Raw genomic sequence first — 22,091 nt, 5'->3', positions numbered from 1 at the left:
TTAAGAGATCCTTGGGGGACTTCCGTTCTCTTCTAGACGACCATTGTTTATAGAAGTTCTTGAGGTTCTCAATTGTCTAGAGAAGACCTGGTCCATAAATGACCTGTCCATGGATGACGTAAAGGTCATCTATTGTCCATAGAAGAGCTGGCGGTCGGTGTTCTAGTGTCCATAGACAACATAAAGTTCCTCTATTGTACATAGACGACCTGGACGTATATTGTCCATGGAAGACGTGAAGTTCTTCCATTGTCCATAGACGACCTAAAGGTCTTCTATTGTCCATGGATGACCTGTAATTTATATAGTCCAAAGTCCAAAGATGACTAAGAGGTCTTCTACAGTCCATGGATGAACTGGAGGTTATCCATTGTCCATAAATGACCTGAAGGTCTTCTATTCTCCACAGAAGACGTAGAGGTTATCCATTGTCCATATATTACCTGAACATTAGATAGCCCATAGATGAGCTGGAGGTCATCTACTGTCTATGGATGCTTTGGAGGTCTTCCACAATACTTAGAAGACCTGGAGATCTTCTTCAGTCCATAGATGACCTAGAGGTCATCTATTGTCCATGGATGATTTGAAGGTCTTCTGTTGTTTATAAATGACCTGGAAAATATTTGGTGCCAATAGATGACCTGGAGGTCATCTAGTGTCTATAAATTACGTGGAGGTCATCTAGGGTCTATAGATGACCTAAAGTTCATATAGTGTCTATAAATGAGTTGGAGGTCATCTGGAGTTCATAGTTGATCTGGAGGCCATTTAGAGTTCATAGATGACCTGGAGGTCATATTTTATCCATGGATGATGTGAAGGTCTTCTGTTGTTTTTAAATGACCTGGAAGTTATTTGGTGTCAATAAAAGTCCTGCAGGTCATATGGTGTCTATAAATGACGTGGATGTTATCTAGAGTCCATAGATGACCTGGAGATCATCTGTAGGAACTATGTGGCATGGAGGTTGTCCATTGCCCCGAAGATTATTTATTGTTCACAATTGACCTGGAGGTCACATTTTGCCCTGGATGACCTAGAGGTCATTTACAGTCCAGAGAAACCCTGAAAGACCTGAAGAGCATATATTGCCCATAGATGAAATGGAGGTCTTCATTTTTTCTATAAAATACTTCTCTTATCTGTGGAAGATTATTAATAGATGTCCTTGAGGTTTTCTATAGTTCTATAGGCTTTGAAAGTTCTATGTGACGTCTATAGACAACATAAGTTCTCTGTGTCTTCTGGTGGCCCCTTTTTTGTTCACATAGCTCCTTTAGATTTTCGAGAACGAACACCTATATATGTATATTCTATTATTTCTACACGACCTACAGGCCTCTTGTTGTCTATAGAAGACCTAAAAGTCCTTCTGAGTAAAGAAAATCTAAAAATCGTATTTTTTCTATGGAAAATAAAAAGGTCTTCTGTGGTATACTAAAGACCTGGGGTATATGGTCTTAATGTTTGACTTTCTCTTTAAATTCCATTTCAAAATCCCCATTTCCTTTGCCAATCAAATTTTAGTGGCCATCATTAAAAGAAATTATATAACATGACATGTTTCCCAAGCCCCCTCTCCCTCCCCCTTTTGTGGTCACTTGCCATAAAATTTTGCTACTGCTTTGGCCATAACACTTATCAGTTCCTGATAAAACTGGCAAACAAAATGTCGTTAATATTTCTTTTGTTTTGTGTGCGCGTCGTCCTCGCCATTGTTGGCGATGACAGCCGGAAAATGGAAAACATCGACATTTTAGTGTGGCGGACATTTGTTGTTTGGTTTTGTTGCACTACTTTTTAATTTCTTGCCCATGTCCATACCTCCCCACAAGCAGATGGGTGGTGGTTTCCACGCTTCCTGTTGGTGACCCCCTTATTTTGTGATGCTATTAATGGCTGTTGTTATGGCACATCCCAAAAAAAAAAAAAAAAACTGCGTTTGTCTTTGTGTCTGGTGTAATTAATGTTTTGTTGTAAAACATTTTGTTAACACACACATACACACATATAAAGGAGATTTCCTCCTTTCCATGCCCAGAGAAACAGAGAGAGACAATGGCCACGTTAGCTAGCTAGGAAGCAAGCGTATTATGTCGATGACAATAAGCCGTTATCATTTACGTTGTCGTTGTTGTTTTTTTTTTGTTGTGGCTGCTGTATTTAGTTTATTTTCTGTTGCGATTTAATTTATTAACAATGCTGCCATATCCACATCCACATAATAACAATAATCACTGGCATGTATACTAAATCGCAAACACACACACACACGTACACTCACACATAAGCCAAACAATAAATAAATGTTAATTACACGATTCACTTCATTAAAATGTCTTAATGGCGCCCAACCATGATTTATCTTCATGAATGCCCTGCATTGTTTTTTCAGAGAAACTCAAACAATAGAGAGAAAGAGAGAGAGAGAGAGCTCCACATTTTCCAAACCTTTTGTTTGTAAATGCAACTCTGCATTGTGACTTTTTCTTATCAGATTAGTGGCATATTGCGGATTTAACAGGTTTATGACACATATTTTCGGTTAAAGTTTCTAGGTGGTGTGGAAGTTGAATATATTTTTCTATTAAAATTTAAATATGTTTTCAAACTTCCTTCCTAACTCCACTTGGGACAACAATCCAGTTTACAACATAATTCTTACTTTTATCGCAAATGAACAGCATTAAAAAGTTGTCGCAATTTTCCAGGATAGCAGGAGGAATGGGGAGTGTGTCACCACTGCCGTCAGACATGTAACAATTTACCACTAAGTGCTAGGACTAGTTTTTTTGTGTGTTAGGAGTTGATAACAACTCCAGTTGGAAAAATTAAAACATGAATTAGGATGTTGGGGTGGATTGGATTCGGAAAAAAAAACAAAAGTCATGGAAGATATTTCCAAATGAAAAGGAAAAAAAATAATAAAAGTGGAAATAGTCAGAGTGTAAAGCTAACACAACCACACAGCACCGCGGAGGTCATGGGGATCAAACCTCCAGGAAATATCAAATTGTTGGACATATTTTAAACTTTTTATAAGGGAAGGTTCAAATGTTGTACGTCGGACTAAAAAATCCATTGCAACGCATTGCATGCCAAAAATCTGCCAAAATATCCAAATCCTCCTTTTTTTGAGAAATAATTTGCAATTTTTAAAGGAAATTCCATGAATAATAACTGAAATTTCGAACTTTGTGTTTAAAATTATTTTCACTTTTTTATAAAAGATTTTAAGTTTTTACCGCTTCTAACTCAGAACTTAGAATAGTCAGGATAATATTCAAGGTATTATTCTTTGAACCCTAAATCATAAAAATTGTATCTCAGTGTTCTGTGAAATGTTTTCCTTTTCTCTTAAAAAATGTCTCCAAAAATTTCCCTCCACCCTCATATATATCCTCACTTCCGCATCGTATGTTACATATTTCTGCAACTCCTTTTTGTGTAATGAAAAAAAAAAAAAAGAAAATCATAATAATGTTAAATGCCTCTGGATGCCCACATATGTGTCAGGCAGCCAGCCAGCCAGCCAGGCATGCTTGTGGGGGATAACAATTAAAAAAATTACAAACTTTCCTAACTTTCGAAATTCTACCAACTTTCCTTTTTTTGTGTGAGGCTAAAATTTCCATCAAAAATCCACTTTAGATTTCAATTTCCATTTTGCCCTGTAAAATGTGATTTTAAGGATGACGATTATGATGATGATAATAAGAAAGAGGAAAGGGCGTCCCAACGGATGACAAGTGAAAGGCAGCAAAATAAAAATGTGTTAGCAAAAAAAATTAAACATTGCTGATGGCAAAAAATGCTACGCCATTAGGGCACAATTTAATGATAATGAAGGAGAAAATATAAGTAACAAAAATACAAAAAAATAAAAAAAAAATAAAAATAAATAAATCACATAAAAAAACCAAATAGTGAGCCGAACATATCGCAATATTCCATTCGGCAAATATTGAAATATATGCTCGCGGTAAAGCAATTGAAATTCCAAAAAGGGCAAGAATTTACACCGCAAAGGAAAGAAAATAGACTCAAAAGAGCTAGAGAGCTGCTTCGCTTGGCTGTGGCGGTGGTGAACTGCCGAATTTGGTTTTCTCCGATGAGAAAACATTCGTTATCCAGCAGTTTGTAAACAAACAAAATGATCCGCTCGTGTTTACTAGCCAAAGAGGTCAGCTGAAAATGTGTACCTTCGGTTGGCCACCAAAACTCAAACGCCGGTCATGGTGGGCCGCCATAACAGCCGATGGTCTCTCTCCGCTCGTATTAATCGACCATGGTATCAGAATAAATACCGAATATTATCGCAAAAATATTCTAGATGGTGTATTAAAGCCTTGGGTACGCACACATTTTGGCCGCAGACCTTGGACATTCCAACACGACTCAGCTCAATCGCATTCAGCACGCGCCACCCAAGGATGGTTACAAAATGAGGTTCCTCGCTTCATGGCCACCAAAATTTCCGGATACCAATAGGTTGGCTTTTGTGTCTGGAGTATTTTGGAAAGCAAGATGGGCATTAAAAAATACCAAAGTGTCGATCACCACAAGCAAGCGCTTCGCCGGGAATGGGTCAAAAGACCGTAGAGCAACATTCGGGCAGAGTTGGACGCTTTCATTGGCCGGTTGAAGGCCATTATTCGTGTCAAAAGTGACCAATTCGAAAAAATCTAAACTTATTCTAAAATTTGATGCTATTTCCGACATTTTTGTCTATCATTCCATAAAAATTTAAAAAAGTAAGAATTATGGCGTTTGACTTTGTTGCATTTTTTTATCTCACCCTGTAATTTTCCCTTCTCGCACTTTCTATCTAATTAAGACGTCTTACTCAACTCTCCGGCTTATTTTCCTCTCTCACCAATGAATGGTAACCCCACTGCTCTCCTGATTTTGGATAAATTTCCATACAAACAACATAGGACTATACTATAATTTTGAACAAAAGTTTCATTCAGATTATTTTATATTATATCATATCATATGATATTATCATTAGATTAAAATTCAACAACAACAACATAAACATTTAAAACTATTTTCCAATTTAATAATTTCAGGGATTTTCCCCCTACACTATCAATGAATGTCTAATTAAGAAGCTTTACTCAGCTCTCTAGCTTAAATACAACCATAATTTCCTTCTCTCACCATTTGGTTCTCCCTCTTTTTACGGTTAATAAAGGGTGCTCCTTTGATTTTTATACAAAGAGCATAACTATGTACGCATAACAAACCTAATTTTGATCAAATATTTCTGTCCGATTTCATTAATCCTCATTATATTAAAGTACAAAAATTACAAAAACATTTGATGCAATTTTCAAAAAATAACTCTCCATCAAAGAAACTATTAAAACAAACCGTTATTTTTCAGGGATTTCTCGTTCTATTCTAAAAAAAAAACCAAAAACAAAAAAATCAAATGTTATGGCCTCGCACTCTCTGTTGATGGCTCTCACGAGCTCTTTGTCTCTGTGAGAACGAAAGAAAAAATACCTTTGGCTTTGAGTTTATTATTGTTATTGCTGCTGTTGTTATTGCAATGAGTGTTTGGTTGGCTGTCGACTGAGTACAGGTCGTGTGTCGTCGTAGCACAAGTGTTGTTGGTTTTGTTTTTATTGTTGTGAATTGTACCTTTGAGATTTTCGTTTATTGTTTTGACATGACCCGGGTTGCTGTTGTTGGCCATTGTCAGAGATGTTGTTGCTGCTGCTGCTACTACTGTTTAGTTATCTTTTTGGATTTGAATATCTCTTTGGCCCTCTTCCCCTCTGTCTCTTGTTTCAAAATTTTAGCAATTTAACATTTGTTGTTATTATTTAAAAGTGTGTAAATAAATATAGCAAACAACAACAATACAAAAAATATAAATTCCCATAAAAGATATTACGTTTGTGTCGCGCTATTTTTCTTCTCTTTTGTAACAAAAGCAGCAGCAGCAACAACAACAGCAAATAACAAAATGTAAATTGCTGTCAAGTGTTACGACACTGAAAGGAAACTAAATTGAAAATAATAAAAAAAAAAACAAAAAACAGAGAAACACACAATGAGAGAAGATAATAACAAAAATAATAATAGGGGACAAATGTTGTTTTGAAGACAGACACACAGACACACTCTCTCACAAAAACACACAGCCAAACATACGCGAGTTTTCATTGAGAAAAGAAGCTGGCTATGGTTATATTTTAGAAAAAGCACAAAACGTTGAATACAAGAGGCTAAATTATAAACGTTGTTGGGCTCTAAACAAATGAATGACAAGGCTCATAAAAAATATATATTTTTTATCTTTTGTTGTAAGATAGTTATCATTTATATCATGTGTTGGACATCTAAAACGATTGTTGAGAGGAATTTGTAAATGTTTTTTTTTTTCATTTTCCCTGAGGGAAAGAGAAGGCCACAACTCAATGGGGAAGTAGGTATGAAATAATTTGAACAAAAATATACTTTAATGTGCTGCGTTGAAAAATTGTTTTCGATTTTCAATATAAAACAGTTGAAATTTAATGCGCTTGAAAAATATTTTTACTACTCAATATCGAATGAGTAATGTCATACGTCCTAGAGGCGTTAGATGAAAAATAAACAAATTTACAATTATATGCAATTTTTTTTAAGGATTTTCTACGCAATCTGTCATTTTACTTTTTTCAATTTTCGTTTTTATAGGCTAAGTATATTTCACTTCTCAATCCCTTTAAGTTTTTCCAAGTTTTTTTTTTTTTTTTTTTTTTTGTAATAAAGAAGTCACCTTTTATACTTAAAGACTAGTTAGATTTCATCAGTTCCTTGAAAAAAAAAATATTTATTTTACTTCTATGAAATGTTTGCCTTTGTATTTTTGTTTTGACGTATGAATTATGCCAATAGTCATACGCCTTATTTTAATAACTTAGTGTGAAATATGATTTAGTCCTATTTTCATGAGGCCGAAATTCCTGCAATTTATTTTTTTCGGTCCAAAAGGCATCAATATTAACATATACTTTTTTTGTCGTATGGGTTATGTCAGCAGTTATACGCCACAGTACACATCATTATTTGAGTTTGAAACTGACAGAGTTTCCTATTAAAATTCCTTCCATTTTTTTTTAGTTTTTTCGTTTCGTCAAAGCCGATTCCAAATGAAATTTACCTATTTATCGGTTTTTAAAAATTCCAGAACAACTTCTTAGCAATGAAAAAAAAAACAGGTTGTGCAATGAAAAATCTTGAAATTTTTTTAATGAAATCAAACTAATGCCGCCTTTTTCTAAAGAAACTTATTGACGTATGAGTGATGCCAATAGTCATACGCGAGATAGGCACTAAATGAAAAAAAAAAATTATATACAGCTCACATTTCAGGGAAAAAAACAAGATTAATTTGAAATGCAAAATTTCCTGGGATATCTCCTGATTACGTTCTCAAGTCCTTAATTTATATGAGACCTCATCTCAGAAAATATCCTTAATAAATTAATTTAACAAAAACTTATTCTATTTCATATGAAGACTTGTCTAAAAGCAAAATTTGTGGTACAAAGTGGGTTGATGTTGCCCAATGTTCTCGGAATATTCTTATATAAATAAATTTTTGATAAGAGAATATGTTGGCGTATGATTTATGTCAGTATTCATACGTCTCAAAGGCCATGGGAAAGGAAATTTAAGCAATTTTTCTAAAGTTTTTCTATGAAATTGTGAAGAGAAGTACAGTGAGTTTTCAACAATAGCAGTCCTCAATTTTCTATGGCCTGAAAAATGTTCGATTTTCAGAATATACTTTTCCAGAGAAAAAGTAATCTATTACTACATCTTATATCATTTTTATTTGGCCAAAAATTCACACATCTTAAGTTATCACCCTGCGAGCTTCCTTCCACCCTTTCAGGACCTAAACCTAAAATATTAACACATTTGAAAGCCACTTTCGTTCTCCTTTGGGTAGCAAAACATCTAATCACTCATAAGTAATTTACATAAAATGTGTGGTTATAAGTTATCTCTCTCTTTTCAATGGGTTTCATCATCATTGTGGTTTATCACCCTCCGGCCCCTGATTTATATATCCCTTGGAGTTTATTTGCTAACTGCTTTGGAAATACATCTTCAACGAAGTATTTTATGTTAAGCCCCTTAATCACTTTGAATTTATTTTGCGTAAAAAGGAAGGCTTAACCAATGTTATTTTATGCGTTACTGGATGATTTGTTAACACACTGAGACATGGAAACCCACACACATACATATATTAATATGTATATATGTTACTTTATTTATTATCATAATATAAATAAAATACACATAAAAATATCCACATAAAAGTTAACTGCAAAATAAGGATATACTTTTTGTGGTTTTGCCCTCCCCCTTTTGGAAATTACTTTGTTGTTATTGTTGTTGTATTTATATAAAACTATTAGGCCATAATTTTTGTTGGCATTTTCCCAAAAGATACTCACTGGCTAGCAATTTATTTACATTTTGGATTTAAGAGCAAATGCTTTTGGTTTAAATAAATTGGTTTTTAAAGTTAGTTACACATGTGTGCTAACACACATGTTCATATTTTATAAAAAAATATATAACAGGAAGTCAGAACAATTAAAAAAAAAACTAAGAAGAATTATTTATAAAATAAATAATTTGGAAAATAAAAAAATATATAGATCTTTTGTGCAAGAAAATAATGAAATGAGAATAGTAAAGATTAACGTATAAGTTGTGACAACAATCATACAGAACATTGTCTAACGGTCCTAAGGGTATCAAGCGTTTATTCTATAGAAAAAATTATTGGGACCTCAGGTTTGTGCTTTTTAAAAAAAAAAAAAAAAAAAAAAAAATCGCCAAGACTTCAGAGGCCCTAGTTCTTTCTAAAGTAAAATTATTGTCCAATATATCAGAGGTCCGAGTTTTTTCTATAGAAAAAAATCGCTAGGACCTCACAGGTCCATGTTTTTTCTATAAAAAAAAGCCAAGACCTTCGAGGTACAAATTTTTTCTATAGAAAAAAAATCTCCAGGGTATCAGAGGTCCAAGTTTTTCTATAAAAAAAATTCGCTGGGACCTCTCAGGTTCAAGTTTTTCTATGGAAAAAGTCGGCAGGACCTAAGAGGTCCAAGTTTTTCCTATAGAAAAAATTCGCCAGGACTTTCGAGGTACAAATTTTTTCTGCAGAGAAAAATTTCCTGGGACCTTACAGGTCAAAGTTTTTTCTTTAGAAAACTATTCACCAGGGCCCTAGAGGTGCAAGTTTTTTTCCATAGAAAAGAATTCGCCGAAAAAAATGCATAGAAAAACAATTCGCCAGGACGTCAGAGGTCCAAGTTTTTTTTTTTATTAAAAAAATTCGCCAGGACCTCAGAGGTCCAAGTTTTTTTCTATAAAAAAAAAAATTCGTCAGGACCTAGGAGGTCCAAGATTTTCCATAGAAATAATCGCAATAAAATGCCCAAGTTTTTTTTCTATAAAAAACCGCCAGGACCTCAGAGGTCCAAGTTTTTTTCTATAAAAAAATAGAAAAAAAATCACCAGTACATCAGAGGTAAAAGTTTTTTCCACAGAAAAAAAGTCAAAAGCCAGGACATTAGACCAATTTTTTTTCTAGATACCAAAAATCTTGTCCCAAGGAACTGGTCTTTTCATTAAATAAATGGCATACACTCGTAGAATAAGCTAGACGTATGAGTTATATCAACAGTCATACGCCACAATGTATTTTATGAGAACATTTTTGAAATTCAGAAGTGCCGTGTAAGCCCCTTAAATGATACCATCAAACAATTTTTGAATGCATTTAATGATATGGTAAGGAGGGCGGATGAATTTCTCTAACAGCTGTATATCGTCTGGACATATATATGAGACAAGTAAGTCCATTTGAAAAGCTGTATGTATGTATAGATATATTCTACTAAACATTTTTATCATATTTTTTTGGTAGAAAACAGCTATAAAATCGTATATTATAATTATTTGTTGCCGTATGAGTTATGACAGCAATCATACGCCATGGATATCCTATTTAAATAAATCATACGCCACCATTTAATATTAAAAAAATATTTGTTTTACGTAACATAAACCATTTTCTGTATTTCCCCCTTCAAACCCCATGAAAAAAATATTGTTCTCCATGTTTCCCCATTAATTCTCAACTTTTTAATTACAAGAAAAAGTATTTATTTTACCTCTCCGCCTCCCCCCCCCCTCAATTACAGGTATTATTAAAACTAGAGAAAGAAAAACATATTGTTGTTGTTGTTGTCGATAAAACTTACCCTGGCAACATTTCCATACAAGCAGACCAAATTGAAGAGTTTATCTGTGTTCGATGTATCCTGATCCAAGCCATAAACCATCATGACAGCTCCCTAGATGTGCGGGGTAAGAAAGGTAGGAAAAAGTAGAAAAAAAAAACAAACAATTTATTATAAAAAACTAAATAAATCAATTTAAAATGTTTTTGTTAGTTAAGAGTGAAATATTTGTTGGGTATAAATAAACATTGTACAATTTGTGGGCTATTTTATTTTGCTAATAAATTGCGGAGTATGTTTTTGTCTAGTATGGCGTATGAGTTACGACAGCATGTATACGACATGCCTTGCAGGAAATTGGAAATTATGTGATAACTTAACTGTCCATAGATTTTTTAAGGATTTTTGAAGTTGTTTTTGGAGGAATAAATGGGGCTCTTCAGAACTGTTTTTAAGTACTGATATCGGCTATTTTGTTTTGCAAATAAATTGAGGAGTATTTTTTGCCTAGTATGGCGTATGAGTAACGACAGCATGCATACGACATGGCTTGCAGGAAATTGGAAATTATGTGATAACTTAATTGTCCATAGATTTTTTTACGGATTTTAGAAGGTGCTTTTTTTTAAGACTATGCGGGGTACTCCAGAATTGTTTTTATGTACTGATATCGGCTATTTTGTTTTGCTAATAAATTTTGGAGTATTTTTTCTTGTCTAGGGTGGCGTATGAGTTACGGGAGAATGTATACGACATGCCTTGCAGGAAACTGAAATTTGGTGACAACCTAGATTTTTAAGGATTTTTTAAATTTTTTAAGACTCTTGTCAGCCCTAAAATGTTTTTTTTTTTAACTTTTGGATGGATTCATATCAGCCATTACAGGGGGATTTTGTGGAAATTTTTTGATTCCATTCAACCGGCCTTTAAACGCAGATTTTGAGGGATTCATATCATCCTGCAAACGTCTGTTTTTTGGGCAGTATTTAGAGATTCGAACCATATTTTAGGGATATTTTTGAGAAGCGCAACTCAGTCCCTAAAGGTGGATTTTCAAGCAATTAATTGTGGGACTAAAAGAGGCACATGAAAGCATAGTTTAGGAAGATTTTTGGCCTTCAAACTTAAATTTTTGTGAGATATTTTTAGGGACTTGAATGAGCCTTAAGTCGGTTTTGGAAAATAATTTTTGGGGGACTCATATCCGCCTTTAATCGCGAATTTTAGGAATATATTTGAGGAACTCATGTCAGTCTTTATGCATCGAATTTTTTTTAGAGGATTTAATATAAGCCTTTGGAATCGGATTTTAAGGATTAGTTTTCAGGGCCTCATGTCGGCCTTTCAGGAGTATTTTTGAGGAACCCATAACAGTTTTTGTACAGGGATTTTCAATACTATTTTAAGCGGTTTTTTGGGGTACTCATCTCAGACGTCAAGAGCTGGCTTTTAGGAGTATTTTCCATGGTCTCACTAAGTATTTGAACGTGGATTTTCCAGCCTATTTTTGAGGGGCGTGGCTTTTTTCAAGAATTATGTATTGGCTCTTCTTAGCCTTCAAACGTCCATTTTCATAACTATTTTTGAGGGGCCTATGCCAGATTTTAAACTTTGATTTTAATCACTATTCTGAGGGGTTATCTGAGCCTCTGACGTGGATATTTTTGAAGGACCCACATAAGTCTTCATACATCGATTTTCAAGACTATTTTAGTGGATATTTTAGCCTCTAAAAGCGGAAAGTTTTTTTTGAGTGTTTTTAAGGGTTACAAACGTGGATTTTCCGGACTATTTTGAGGGTTTGAAATGAGCATTTAAACAAGGCTTTTTGTAGAGTTTTTTGTAGTCTCATCTTGGACTTAAAACGACGATTTTTCGAACAATTTTTGAGGGACTCATGTTTGCATTAATGGATTTTAAGGACTATTTGTGAGGGCCCCATATCAGCATCTAAGTGCTTTTTTTGATGTAATATTATAAGCCTTTAGATTTTAAAGGTTGTTTTGAAGGACCCAAATAGTCCTTAAATATATATTTTAGTAAAGGAGGACATCAAATAAAACAATTTTTGGATTTTTCAACGAATGCTACTATTTTTCAATACCCCAACTAATAATAAGTTAAAATTCAAATACTCATACGCCACCCGCAATGGCTATTAAAATCAATCATACGCTCTCCTATATAAAATTAAATTAGCCATTTTCAAATCAAAAAGTCATAATAATTATTAATATTTTAATTAAATTTTATTTTTTTTTTTGTTTTTGTTCAACTCACCTGTGCCTGTCCCTGGGCGGTAAATGCCGCCACTGCTGTATTGCGGCCGGGTATTGCAGCTGTTTCTTTCATCAATGCTGTGGGATGGACACTGGCACCTTTCCAATTCTCCGGTGTGGTGGGATGGAATTCTGGTCCGGCAAATGGTGGGAATGCAGCGCCCGGTCCCAGCAATGGTTGTTCTTTAAATGGACAAAAATTTGACGGAGTCGAGATTAGGCTAACTGCTTATTTGAAAAAGGAACGGCATGCAAGCAAATCACAGGATACAGTAGATGGCAATGCCAAAGGATGCATAGAGGAGGAGAGTGCATTTTTTTTTTGGTGGTGGGTGGTTGCATCGTGGCATTGTTGTTGTTGGAGGTGGTTTTCGGTTTTCGGATGATTACAAAATTAGGTTAAACAGTTAACATGCATACACAGAGACACAGTGGCATAAAAGGAGTGGCAAGTTTTAGTAAAACGTAACGCAAAAATTTTGGTTTGTCATGCACAGTAAAAAAATAAAACGAAAACATAAAAAAGAAAAAAAGGAGAAAAAACAACAAGAAATGTGGTATTAGAAAAAAAAAAAAACAAAGTTTAAAAACATATATTTTGTAGGACAATACTTTAGAGGTTACTACTTAACGGCTAGAAAATACACACATACATTTAAATAAATAAGAAAAAAATTTCTAAAAAAACTTGGAAAACACTTGAGTTTTGTTCAGAACACACAAAAAAAGTAAAAGATACCCGAAACGTGACAATTTTTGTTGCAGACCAAACATCCTACTCCACGTTGTTGTTTTGCTGCAACTTTTTTTTTATTTCTCCTTCGGAATAGTTCTGTTGGCCATAAATATTTTGTTAGCCTGGCGAATTATTCATGGCCATAACAACTGTTTTGGGTGCAGTGTCAACTTGAGAATAACAAAACGAAGTGTGGATGACTATTTTGGGGCTCTAGGCCTGCAGAATGTTTTAAATTTTCCACTTAATATTTAAAACACAATGGGGTTTGAGTTTTTTCCTTTTTTGGTGGTGATGCTTTGGATTTTGTGTAAAATTTGAAAAGTTCAAAACAATAAAAACTTGTGAGTGTTGTAAGTTTTGGAGTTTTATTGTTTTGAATTTTAAAGTTCCTTGTGTGTGTTTATATGTTGAGAGTACCGGTTTGGCGTATGAGTGTGGTTGTACATCATACGCCACATATATTAAAAAATATGATTTTATTTCTTAAAGCCAATTTTTTTTCTGTATAGGATCTCTTCTTTAGATATAATGGTTAAAATTTATTGAAAAAATCAAATTTTGAAAGTTATTCTTTGTTTATATGCGAGTTCCAGTTTTCGTATGAGTGTGGTTATACATCCTACGCCACCTATATTAAAAATATAAATTTTCATATTTTTTATTTCGAGAATTGTGTGGACAGGTTTTTTAGAGGTCCCTTCTAGAGATAATGGCATTAGCGTTCCGTTAAAAAAAAAATCAAAAATATGAACCCATTAGTGGTCAAAATTATTTAAGGACATTTAACAACATTTGGTCTATAAAGCCAAAACTCCTTGGGGGTTTTGATCTGAAAACGAGCACTATAAAGTTAATTTGGCATTTTTCATAACACATAATAGCTGTTGTGTAGTGAAGTTATAAGAAAAATTCGAGAGAATTGAGAAAAGTGCCAAATTTTTAATAAACAAGGTTTTTATAAAGAAAAAAATTATCCTGCTTTTGGTTGGTATATTAAGCAAACAAATCTCTTTTGTTCAAAGACTCACAATAAAATCTGATCTAAAATAATTCTTACTTTGACATATTCCCCAAAAATATGAAGAAAAAAAGGGAGATTTTGACTCGGGTTGGATACATGTTTAATTAACCGTAAAAAAGAAAAACACAATTTTCACTTTTAGTACCTACATTTTGAATGTAATTTTCATAAAAACTACTATACCTAGATATATGATTTATTCTGAGACTAGTAGTGAAATTTTGTGTAGAATATTTCTTCTTTTCACAACTTTCACCTACAACGAAATTTTATGATAGTTTCAGGCTTCAACTCGAAAAAAGTCCGAGGAAAAATTGATCAAAAAATGAGAGTAAATTTCGGATTTTTTTTGAAACTTTGCTGCAAATATTTTTTGATATGCAATGGAAATAGAGATTTATTTTCTTTGGTGACTTATAGTAAAATTTAGTGAAGAAGAATTTTGTCCTTGAAGTCATGCTTCTAAAATGATGCTTTGTTGGAGATATTTGCAGAAAACCATTGATCAAAAAAAATTAGGGATTTTTTCGGATATTTTTTCGAAGCATTAATGCAATTTTTTTTTTTGATATAAAATTAAATTAGAGATTTCTTTTCTTAGGGGAGCTACAGTAAAATTTGATGAAGAAGAATTTTGTCTTTGACGTCATTCTTCTAAAATGATAATTTGTTGGAGATTTTATCACAAACTCGAAAAAAGTTAGGAGAAATCGTCAATAAAATTAGGAAATATTTTGTTTATTTTTGAACCATTGATGCAAATATTTTTTCGAGAAGTAATGAAATTTGAGAATTCTTTTCTATGGTGACTTATAGTAAAATTTGATGAAAAACAATTTTGTCTTTGACGTCACCCTTCTAAAATGATAATTTGTTGGAGATTTTAGCACAAAGTCGAAAAAAGTGAGAAGAAATCGTCAACAAAATTAGGAAATACTTTTTTTCGGGCCAAATTTTTTTTCGAGAATAGAATTTGAGATTTCTTTTCTTTAGTGGCTGGTAGCAAAATTTAATGAAGAACAATTTTGTCTTTGACGTCATCCTTTTAAAATGATAATTTGTTGGAGATTTTAGCACAAACTCGTATAAGGTGCGGGTTTGGCCCTAAAATGTAATTTAAAAATATATGAATTCCTGATGTTTAAGTAAGATCTACACTCTTGATATCCTTCAGGACCTATAGTAGAATTTTATGGCAAAGAATTTTGTAGAATATGTACAGTCTCGCTTAAAGGGAGTTTTTAACCATATTTTTAAAAGAGAACCAAAAAGACCCCTTTAGTGACTCGCTGGAGGGTTAAAATTTTTAGTCAAAATATTCCTCATATTTTTATCTGCAATATTGCGAAAGGCACTATGTACCTAAAATGAATGGATGCCGAGGAATTTGGATCCGAAAATTTTCTAAAAATATAAAAGGGGGAACTTGACCCCTTTCAAAATGTTGATACTTATTTTTTAGCTCTACTCTTAAAATCAGCTGGATTTTGGCCGTATTATTTTTGTAGTGCAAAGTGTCATCTTCCGAAAATAGTTTTTTGTTTCCTACAGATAGACTGGGTAATGTTCATAAAAATCATCACTCATACGCCAATATGTTTGGGACAAAGTGGCGTATGATTTACAAATGTAAGAAATATTTCATACGCCTTTTATGCGTCCCATTCAAATGACGGCATATTGCAGTTCAAATACATCAATTTCCAAAAAATAGGTCTACCTCAAAAATATACCCCCAAAGACTTGATTAAATTTTATACCTTAATTTCCTACCCCATGTTGATTTTTTATGTATTTCTCCTCTCAGCTTGTACCCTTCATTAACACATTTATTCTTCGACTTCTTTGCCTGTAAAATACGGTATTACTAAATGTTCTCTGTTCATTGTGTCTTTTAGTCAAATTATTTTCTTTTCCCTCTCCATTATCCCTAATATTCTTATTTTCAGTTTTTTTCTCTTAGTCTATTGTGGCGTATACTTAATATTAAATATTTAAATTATTACAAAACCCCCTGTTGATATTTCAACTTAAAAGGAAACAATATTCTCCCTACTAACTGTGTTGAATTTATGTGGCTGTTGCTTCTTCTTTATTTTTTATTATGCTTTCCATTTTGGCTATTTTTATTCAAATTAATAGATTATTACATCTTTTCTTTTTGTTGTTGTTTTTTCTTTTTATTGTGGGGTTGGGGGTTAGTTATTATAGAAACAAGAGAGTTAATAAAACAGTCGGAAGCGAAAAATATGAGGAGACCTTTCTTTGGTTTTTATTACCTTTCTTTTAGTTTTTGTTTTCAAGACAGCAATTTTGCACCCCCTACAGAGTTTTGAAAGCTTTCTTGTAAAAAAAAAATAAATAATTTATTTTTTGGGACGGCCAACCCTTCCCCAAAAAAAGTTCAACAAAAAAAAAAGTTTTTTTCTAAAAATCTCCATTCCAAAGTAGAAATGAACTGCTATGAGAAATGCCAAGCTCTGCATACCAAAATAATGCTTATACAAGCCACACCGGTTTCTTTTCATACCCTCAGTCATATGGCTAGAGACTAAAACCATTATTTCGACAAAATCGTTTCAGGACATTTGAAGTCGATCTAGCGATGTCCTTACGTCCGTCCATCTGTTTGGCTGGTGGTCACGATAACTCTCGAAGGGAGTATACGATTTGGTCCAAACTTGGTACATCGTAATATTATTATAAAACTTATATCGAGTTCATAGATGAGCAATATCGGTTCACTCCTTCAGGTCCCTCCCCCACAAAAGTTCGACATTTTCAAAACAATTTACTGCACAGAAAGAAAAATCCTAATATTTGCATCAGTGCTAGGTCAGGTGCGAAAATGGACTATGTCGGTCCACTCTATCAAGTATATCCCCCACAAAGGCTCAAAATGTTGAGTAATTATAACTCAATATAAAATGTGATGTAAGAGTCCAATTGTCTTCAAATTTCACACATCAAAATATTTATGTTAACCCAAGTTCTGGTGGGAAGATGGGATATATCGGTCCACTCTTTCTGGTATCTCCCCCACAGAGGATCAATGTTTTGAATATCCACGAAGTGCATAAATAGCGATATTAACATCCAATTCCATTCAGACTTGATACATCTCAATATTTCCATCAACACAAGGTCTGTTATAAAGATTCCCCACAAAGGGTCAACATTTTGAATAACCAGAACGATCATTAAATCCGAAATAAACATCTGGTTCTCTTCATATTTCACACATCCCATTATTTCTATTAACACAAGATCTGCTGTGAGGATGAAATGTATCGCTCCACTCCTTCTGGTACCTCCCCCACAAAAGGTCGAAATTTTGAATATCCGTGAAGCTCATAAAAAGCGAAATTAACATCCGATCACTTCCAGACTTGTTACATCTCAATATTTCCATCAACACAAGATCGGTTATAAATATGGTAGAGATCGGATCATTTCTTCTGGTACCTCCTCACATAGGGTACAAGATTTCAAGATTTTCTAAAAATGATTATGTATCTCCTATACAGTGAAGGAAGTAACCGCCATAGTCCAAACCTGGCACGTCACAATATTTATATCATATTAATTTTGGTCCGATACAAATTGGCCAATACCTTCGAAACCTATTGCATATAGGGTCAACAATTTATTTAAATAATGGAACATTGGCTGGGGTTATACATCTGTTGGCTCAACTGACTGATTCTTTTAAAAATCGTAAAAATCCACAGAAGACTTTGGTGGCGTATGAGTGATGACATATTTGTTAAATGACACTAATCATACGCCCTTACGCTCTCGATTCTTCTCTATTTGAATATTAATACAAACTACGCACGCAGCAGCAATGTATTCAAAAATATTGCCACCTTTTTCTGAGTCTTCTTTTCAAACCATATTTATTAGTCCCGATCCGGGTCATCACGAAACTCGCCTTGCCTCACAATTTGCAACAATAAAAACTGATCCTATTCCGACTTTCTTGCCAATTTTATGGTCGTCACAAACAAAAGTCATAATGTTTGGCCAAAAACACACAAGAAAAAAAAAAAAAAAAAAACATGCTGTTCCGCAAAATGCACGAAAGAACGAGGAAAAACTTAATTTTTCTTCTTGTTCCACTTTTTTAGGTTGGAAATGGATGTTTATGACCACATTTTTACTCGTGTCTATTCGTCTGTCTCCCTGCCTGTCTGTCTGTTGGGTGCTGGCGAGAAAAAATGTGCACCTGATTCTCGGTTTTATTGCCGACATAACTGAGTTACACAGAATGGCACATTTGCAAGGACGTGGCTTGGCATAGCAGAAAGAGCTCGGAACATTGGGTAATACATCCACTGGATGTGGTAATGGGTGTCGCTATCTTCTTAACTTTTGTTTTATGAAAAACACACGTACTGCTCCCTCTCTCTCTCTCTCTCTCTCTTTGGCATGCTCTTTAAAGCAACAAGAAACAGCAGCACGTGCCGCTGATGGTTTTTTTCCTTCTAAAGTTGTCATGGTTTTCAGAAGAATGTGTTGCGCGTTTTCCTTTGGTTCTGTTCAGTTGCTGAAAACTGAAATGAAACACCACCCAAAAGTGGAGACTCTCGGCGGTTTTCATACTCCCTCCCCCTTTCCCCTCACTAGCATCTGGGCACTGGCACAAGAAATATAAATCATCCAGAAGTTAATGCCAGTTAGTAGAGTGTTGAAACTAAATACAACGCAACATTATCAATTAAAAAAACAGTCTCTTCAGAATACCTGGAAAACAAATTGTTGTTGAAGAAGTGGAGCAGATAAGGACCATTTTTTGGAAGTGTTGGGAACATGTTTTTATTACAGTTTTTAATATTTGCAATTTGTAGAGGGAAAAATTTATTTTTGGGTAGTAAAGAATTTTATCAAAAGATTTTAATTTTTAAAGGTAGCGGACCGTAAGAGGGAAGTGGATATATATTTTATCATAAATAGCCGAGCAAAGCGAAAAGCGATGCAGGTGCTATCCTTCCTATGCCTTCCTATTTTTATCAGTGGTAGGTCAGGTGCGAAAATTGACAATTTCGACCCTCTCCATCAAGTACCTCCCCACAAAGTGTTAACATTTTGAATAATTATAACTCTTATAAAATGTGAAATAAGAGTTGTATTGTCCTCAAACTTGGTACATATAAATATGTCTACCAACACAAGGTCTGATGAAAATATGGAATATATTAGCCATCTCCTCCAGGAACAACCTCCCACAAGAGGTCAAACTTTAAAAAAAAATTATAACTCTTTTAAAATACAAAATAAACATCCGACTCTCTTCAAATTTCATATATCCCAAAATTTCTTCTAGTGCAGGATCTGGCGTTAAGATGGGATATATTGGCCCACTCCTTTTGGTACCTCCCCCATACATAAAGAGGTCACATTTTGTAAGAACCAAAACGACTATAAAATCCGAAATAAGCATCCGGCTATCTTCATATTTCACACATCCCAATATTTCTACTAAAACAATATCAGGCATGGAATTTATTCATCCTCTCCTTTTGGTACCTCCCCCACAAAGTGGTCACATTTTTGAATAACAGAACACCGCATAAAATGCGAAACAATTTTCTGAATCTTTTCAAATTTCACACCTCACACCTCGATAGATCAGACCACTCCTCCTGATACCTGCCCCACAAAAATGCCCGTGAAGATAAATTTTAAAATATAAATGCAATGTGTTGGTGCGCAAGGGGTTAATTGAAAAATATATTTTTTTAATATTAATAATTTTTACCATTTTTTTTTTTGGATAAATCAACGTATTTTTAAATTAATTTAAATTAAATTAATTAATTAAATTAATTTAACAGGAAAATGACACAATTTCCCGACGAGGACGAATAACCAGAGTGGTGTTGGCGGTAGGAAAACTGCATGGAAAATGCTGAATTGCACAAAAACTATGCTAGCTGCGTCATTGAGGCGGGTCTTAAATGAAAGGTCTCGAGGAGTACTTTCTGGCTAAACTTTCATTTAAGACCCACCTCAATAACGCAGCTAGCATAGTTTTTGTGCAATTCAGCATTTTCCATGCAGTTTCCCTACCGAAACCGCCACTTTGGTTAGAAAATCGAAAAAATTCGATTATCTGAAATCAGTTGGGAATATAAGGCATATATAGCCAGAAAGTACTCCTCGAGACCTTTCATTTAAGACCCGCCTCAATGACGCAGCTAGCATAGTTTTTGTGCAATTCAGCATTTTCCATGCAGTTTCCCTACCGAAACCGCCACTTTGGTTAGAAAATCGAAAAAATTCGATTATCTGAAATCAGTTGGGAATATAAGGCATATATAGCCAGAAAGTACTCCTCGAGACCTTTCATTTAAGACCCGCCTCAATGACGCAGCTAGCATAGTTTTTGTGCAATTCAGCATTTTCCATGCAGTTTCCCTACCGAAACCGCCACTTTGGTTAGAAAATCGAAAAAATTCGATTATCTGAAATCAGTTGGGAATATAAGGCATATATAGCCAGAAAGTACTCCTCGAGACCTTTCATTTAAGACCCGCCTCAATGACGCAGCTAGCATAGTTTTTGTGCAATTCAGCATTTTCCATGCAGTTTCCCTACCGAAACCGCCACTTTGGTTAGAAAATCGAAAAAATTCGATTATCTGAAATCAGTTGGGAATATAAGGCATATATAGCCAGAAAGTACTCCTCGAGACCTTTCATTTAAGACCCGCCTCAATGACGCAGCTAGCATAGTTTTTGTGCAATTCAGCATTTTCCATGCAGTTTCCCTACCGAAACCGCCACTTTGGTTAGAAAATCGAAAAAATTCGATTATCTGAAATCAGTTGGGAATATAAGGCATATATAGCCAGAAAGTACTCCTCGAGACCTTTCATTTAAGACCCGCCTCAATGACGCAGCTAGCATAGTTTTTGTGCAATTCAGCATTTTCCATGCAGTTTCCCTACCGAAACCGCCACTTTGGTTAGAAAATCGAAAAAATTCGATTATCTGAAATCAGTTGGGAATATAAGGCATATATAGCCAGAAAGTACTCCTCGAGACCTTTCATTTAAGACCCGCCTCAATGACGCAGCTAGCATAGTTTTTGTGCAATTCAGCATTTTCCATGCAGTTTCCCTACCGCCAACACCACTCTGGTTATTCGTCCTCGTCGGGAAATTGTGTCATTTTCCTGTTAAATTAATTTAATTAATTAATTTAATTTAAATTAATTTAAAAATACGTTGATTTATCCAAAAAAAAAAAAAAAAAAAAAAAAATGGTAAAAATCATTAATATTAAAAAAATATATTTTCCAATTAACCCCTTGCGCACCAACACATTGCATTTATATTTTAAAATTTATCTTCACGGGCATCCCACAAAAGGGGTTGAACTTTTGAATAAGCAAAATTCTCATAAAATGCGAAAGAAGCGTCTAATTCTTTCTAAACTTTATACATTCCAATACTTCTACTAGCACAAAATCTGGTGTGAAGATGCCAGATATTGACCCACTACTTCTGGTACTTCATCAATCCAAATGGATTACATTTTGATTTAAAATTATTCGCAAAAAATTGGATATAAATTTTCGATTTTTTTCGGACAACTATATCTAGTACCTCATGCACATGTTCACATTTTTCCATACAAATTATCATAAATCTCATATAAAATGAAGGAAGTGGCCGAAATAGTCCATATATGGCACGTTCTAATATTTATATGGGACTTAGGTCAAAAATGTCAATTTCAAACCTAAAACGTATCCGAGGGCGACTTTATAGA

The 22,091-nt window shown here is 34.1% G+C and overlaps 1 protein-coding gene across 10 annotated transcripts in view; it reads right to left on the bottom strand.

The window, feature by feature from the left end:
- The window catches only part of LOC101888418 (heterogeneous nuclear ribonucleoprotein L), a 263,137-nt gene that overhangs the window by 10,017 nt on the left and 231,029 nt on the right, over positions 1 to 22,091 (bottom strand). For 6 of the 10 annotated variants that reach the window (XR_009343724.1, XM_059128975.1, XM_059128980.1 and 3 more), the window contains 2 exons: positions 12,555 to 12,778; positions 10,296 to 10,388 (listed from right to left, as the gene is read on the bottom strand). Coding sequence is in view for 9 of the 10 variants with exons in the window: in XM_059128975.1 (XP_058984958.1) it covers positions 10,296 to 10,388; positions 12,555 to 12,778 (317 nt within the window). In the remaining variant the exon portion in view is untranslated. The remainder of the gene's footprint in view (positions 1 to 10,295; positions 10,389 to 12,554; positions 12,779 to 22,091) is intronic. The other 4 variants (XM_059128979.1, XM_059128981.1, XM_059128982.1 and 1 more) reach the window with 1 other exon arrangement.

The sequence above is a fragment of the Musca domestica genome, unplaced genomic scaffold (genome assembly GCF_030504385.1).
Source record: "Musca domestica strain aabys unplaced genomic scaffold, Musca_domestica.polishedcontigs.V.1.1 58, whole genome shotgun sequence".
Taxonomy (NCBI): Eukaryota; Metazoa; Arthropoda; class Insecta; order Diptera; family Muscidae; genus Musca; species Musca domestica.
This window is presented reverse-complemented; position numbering and strand designations above follow the sequence as displayed.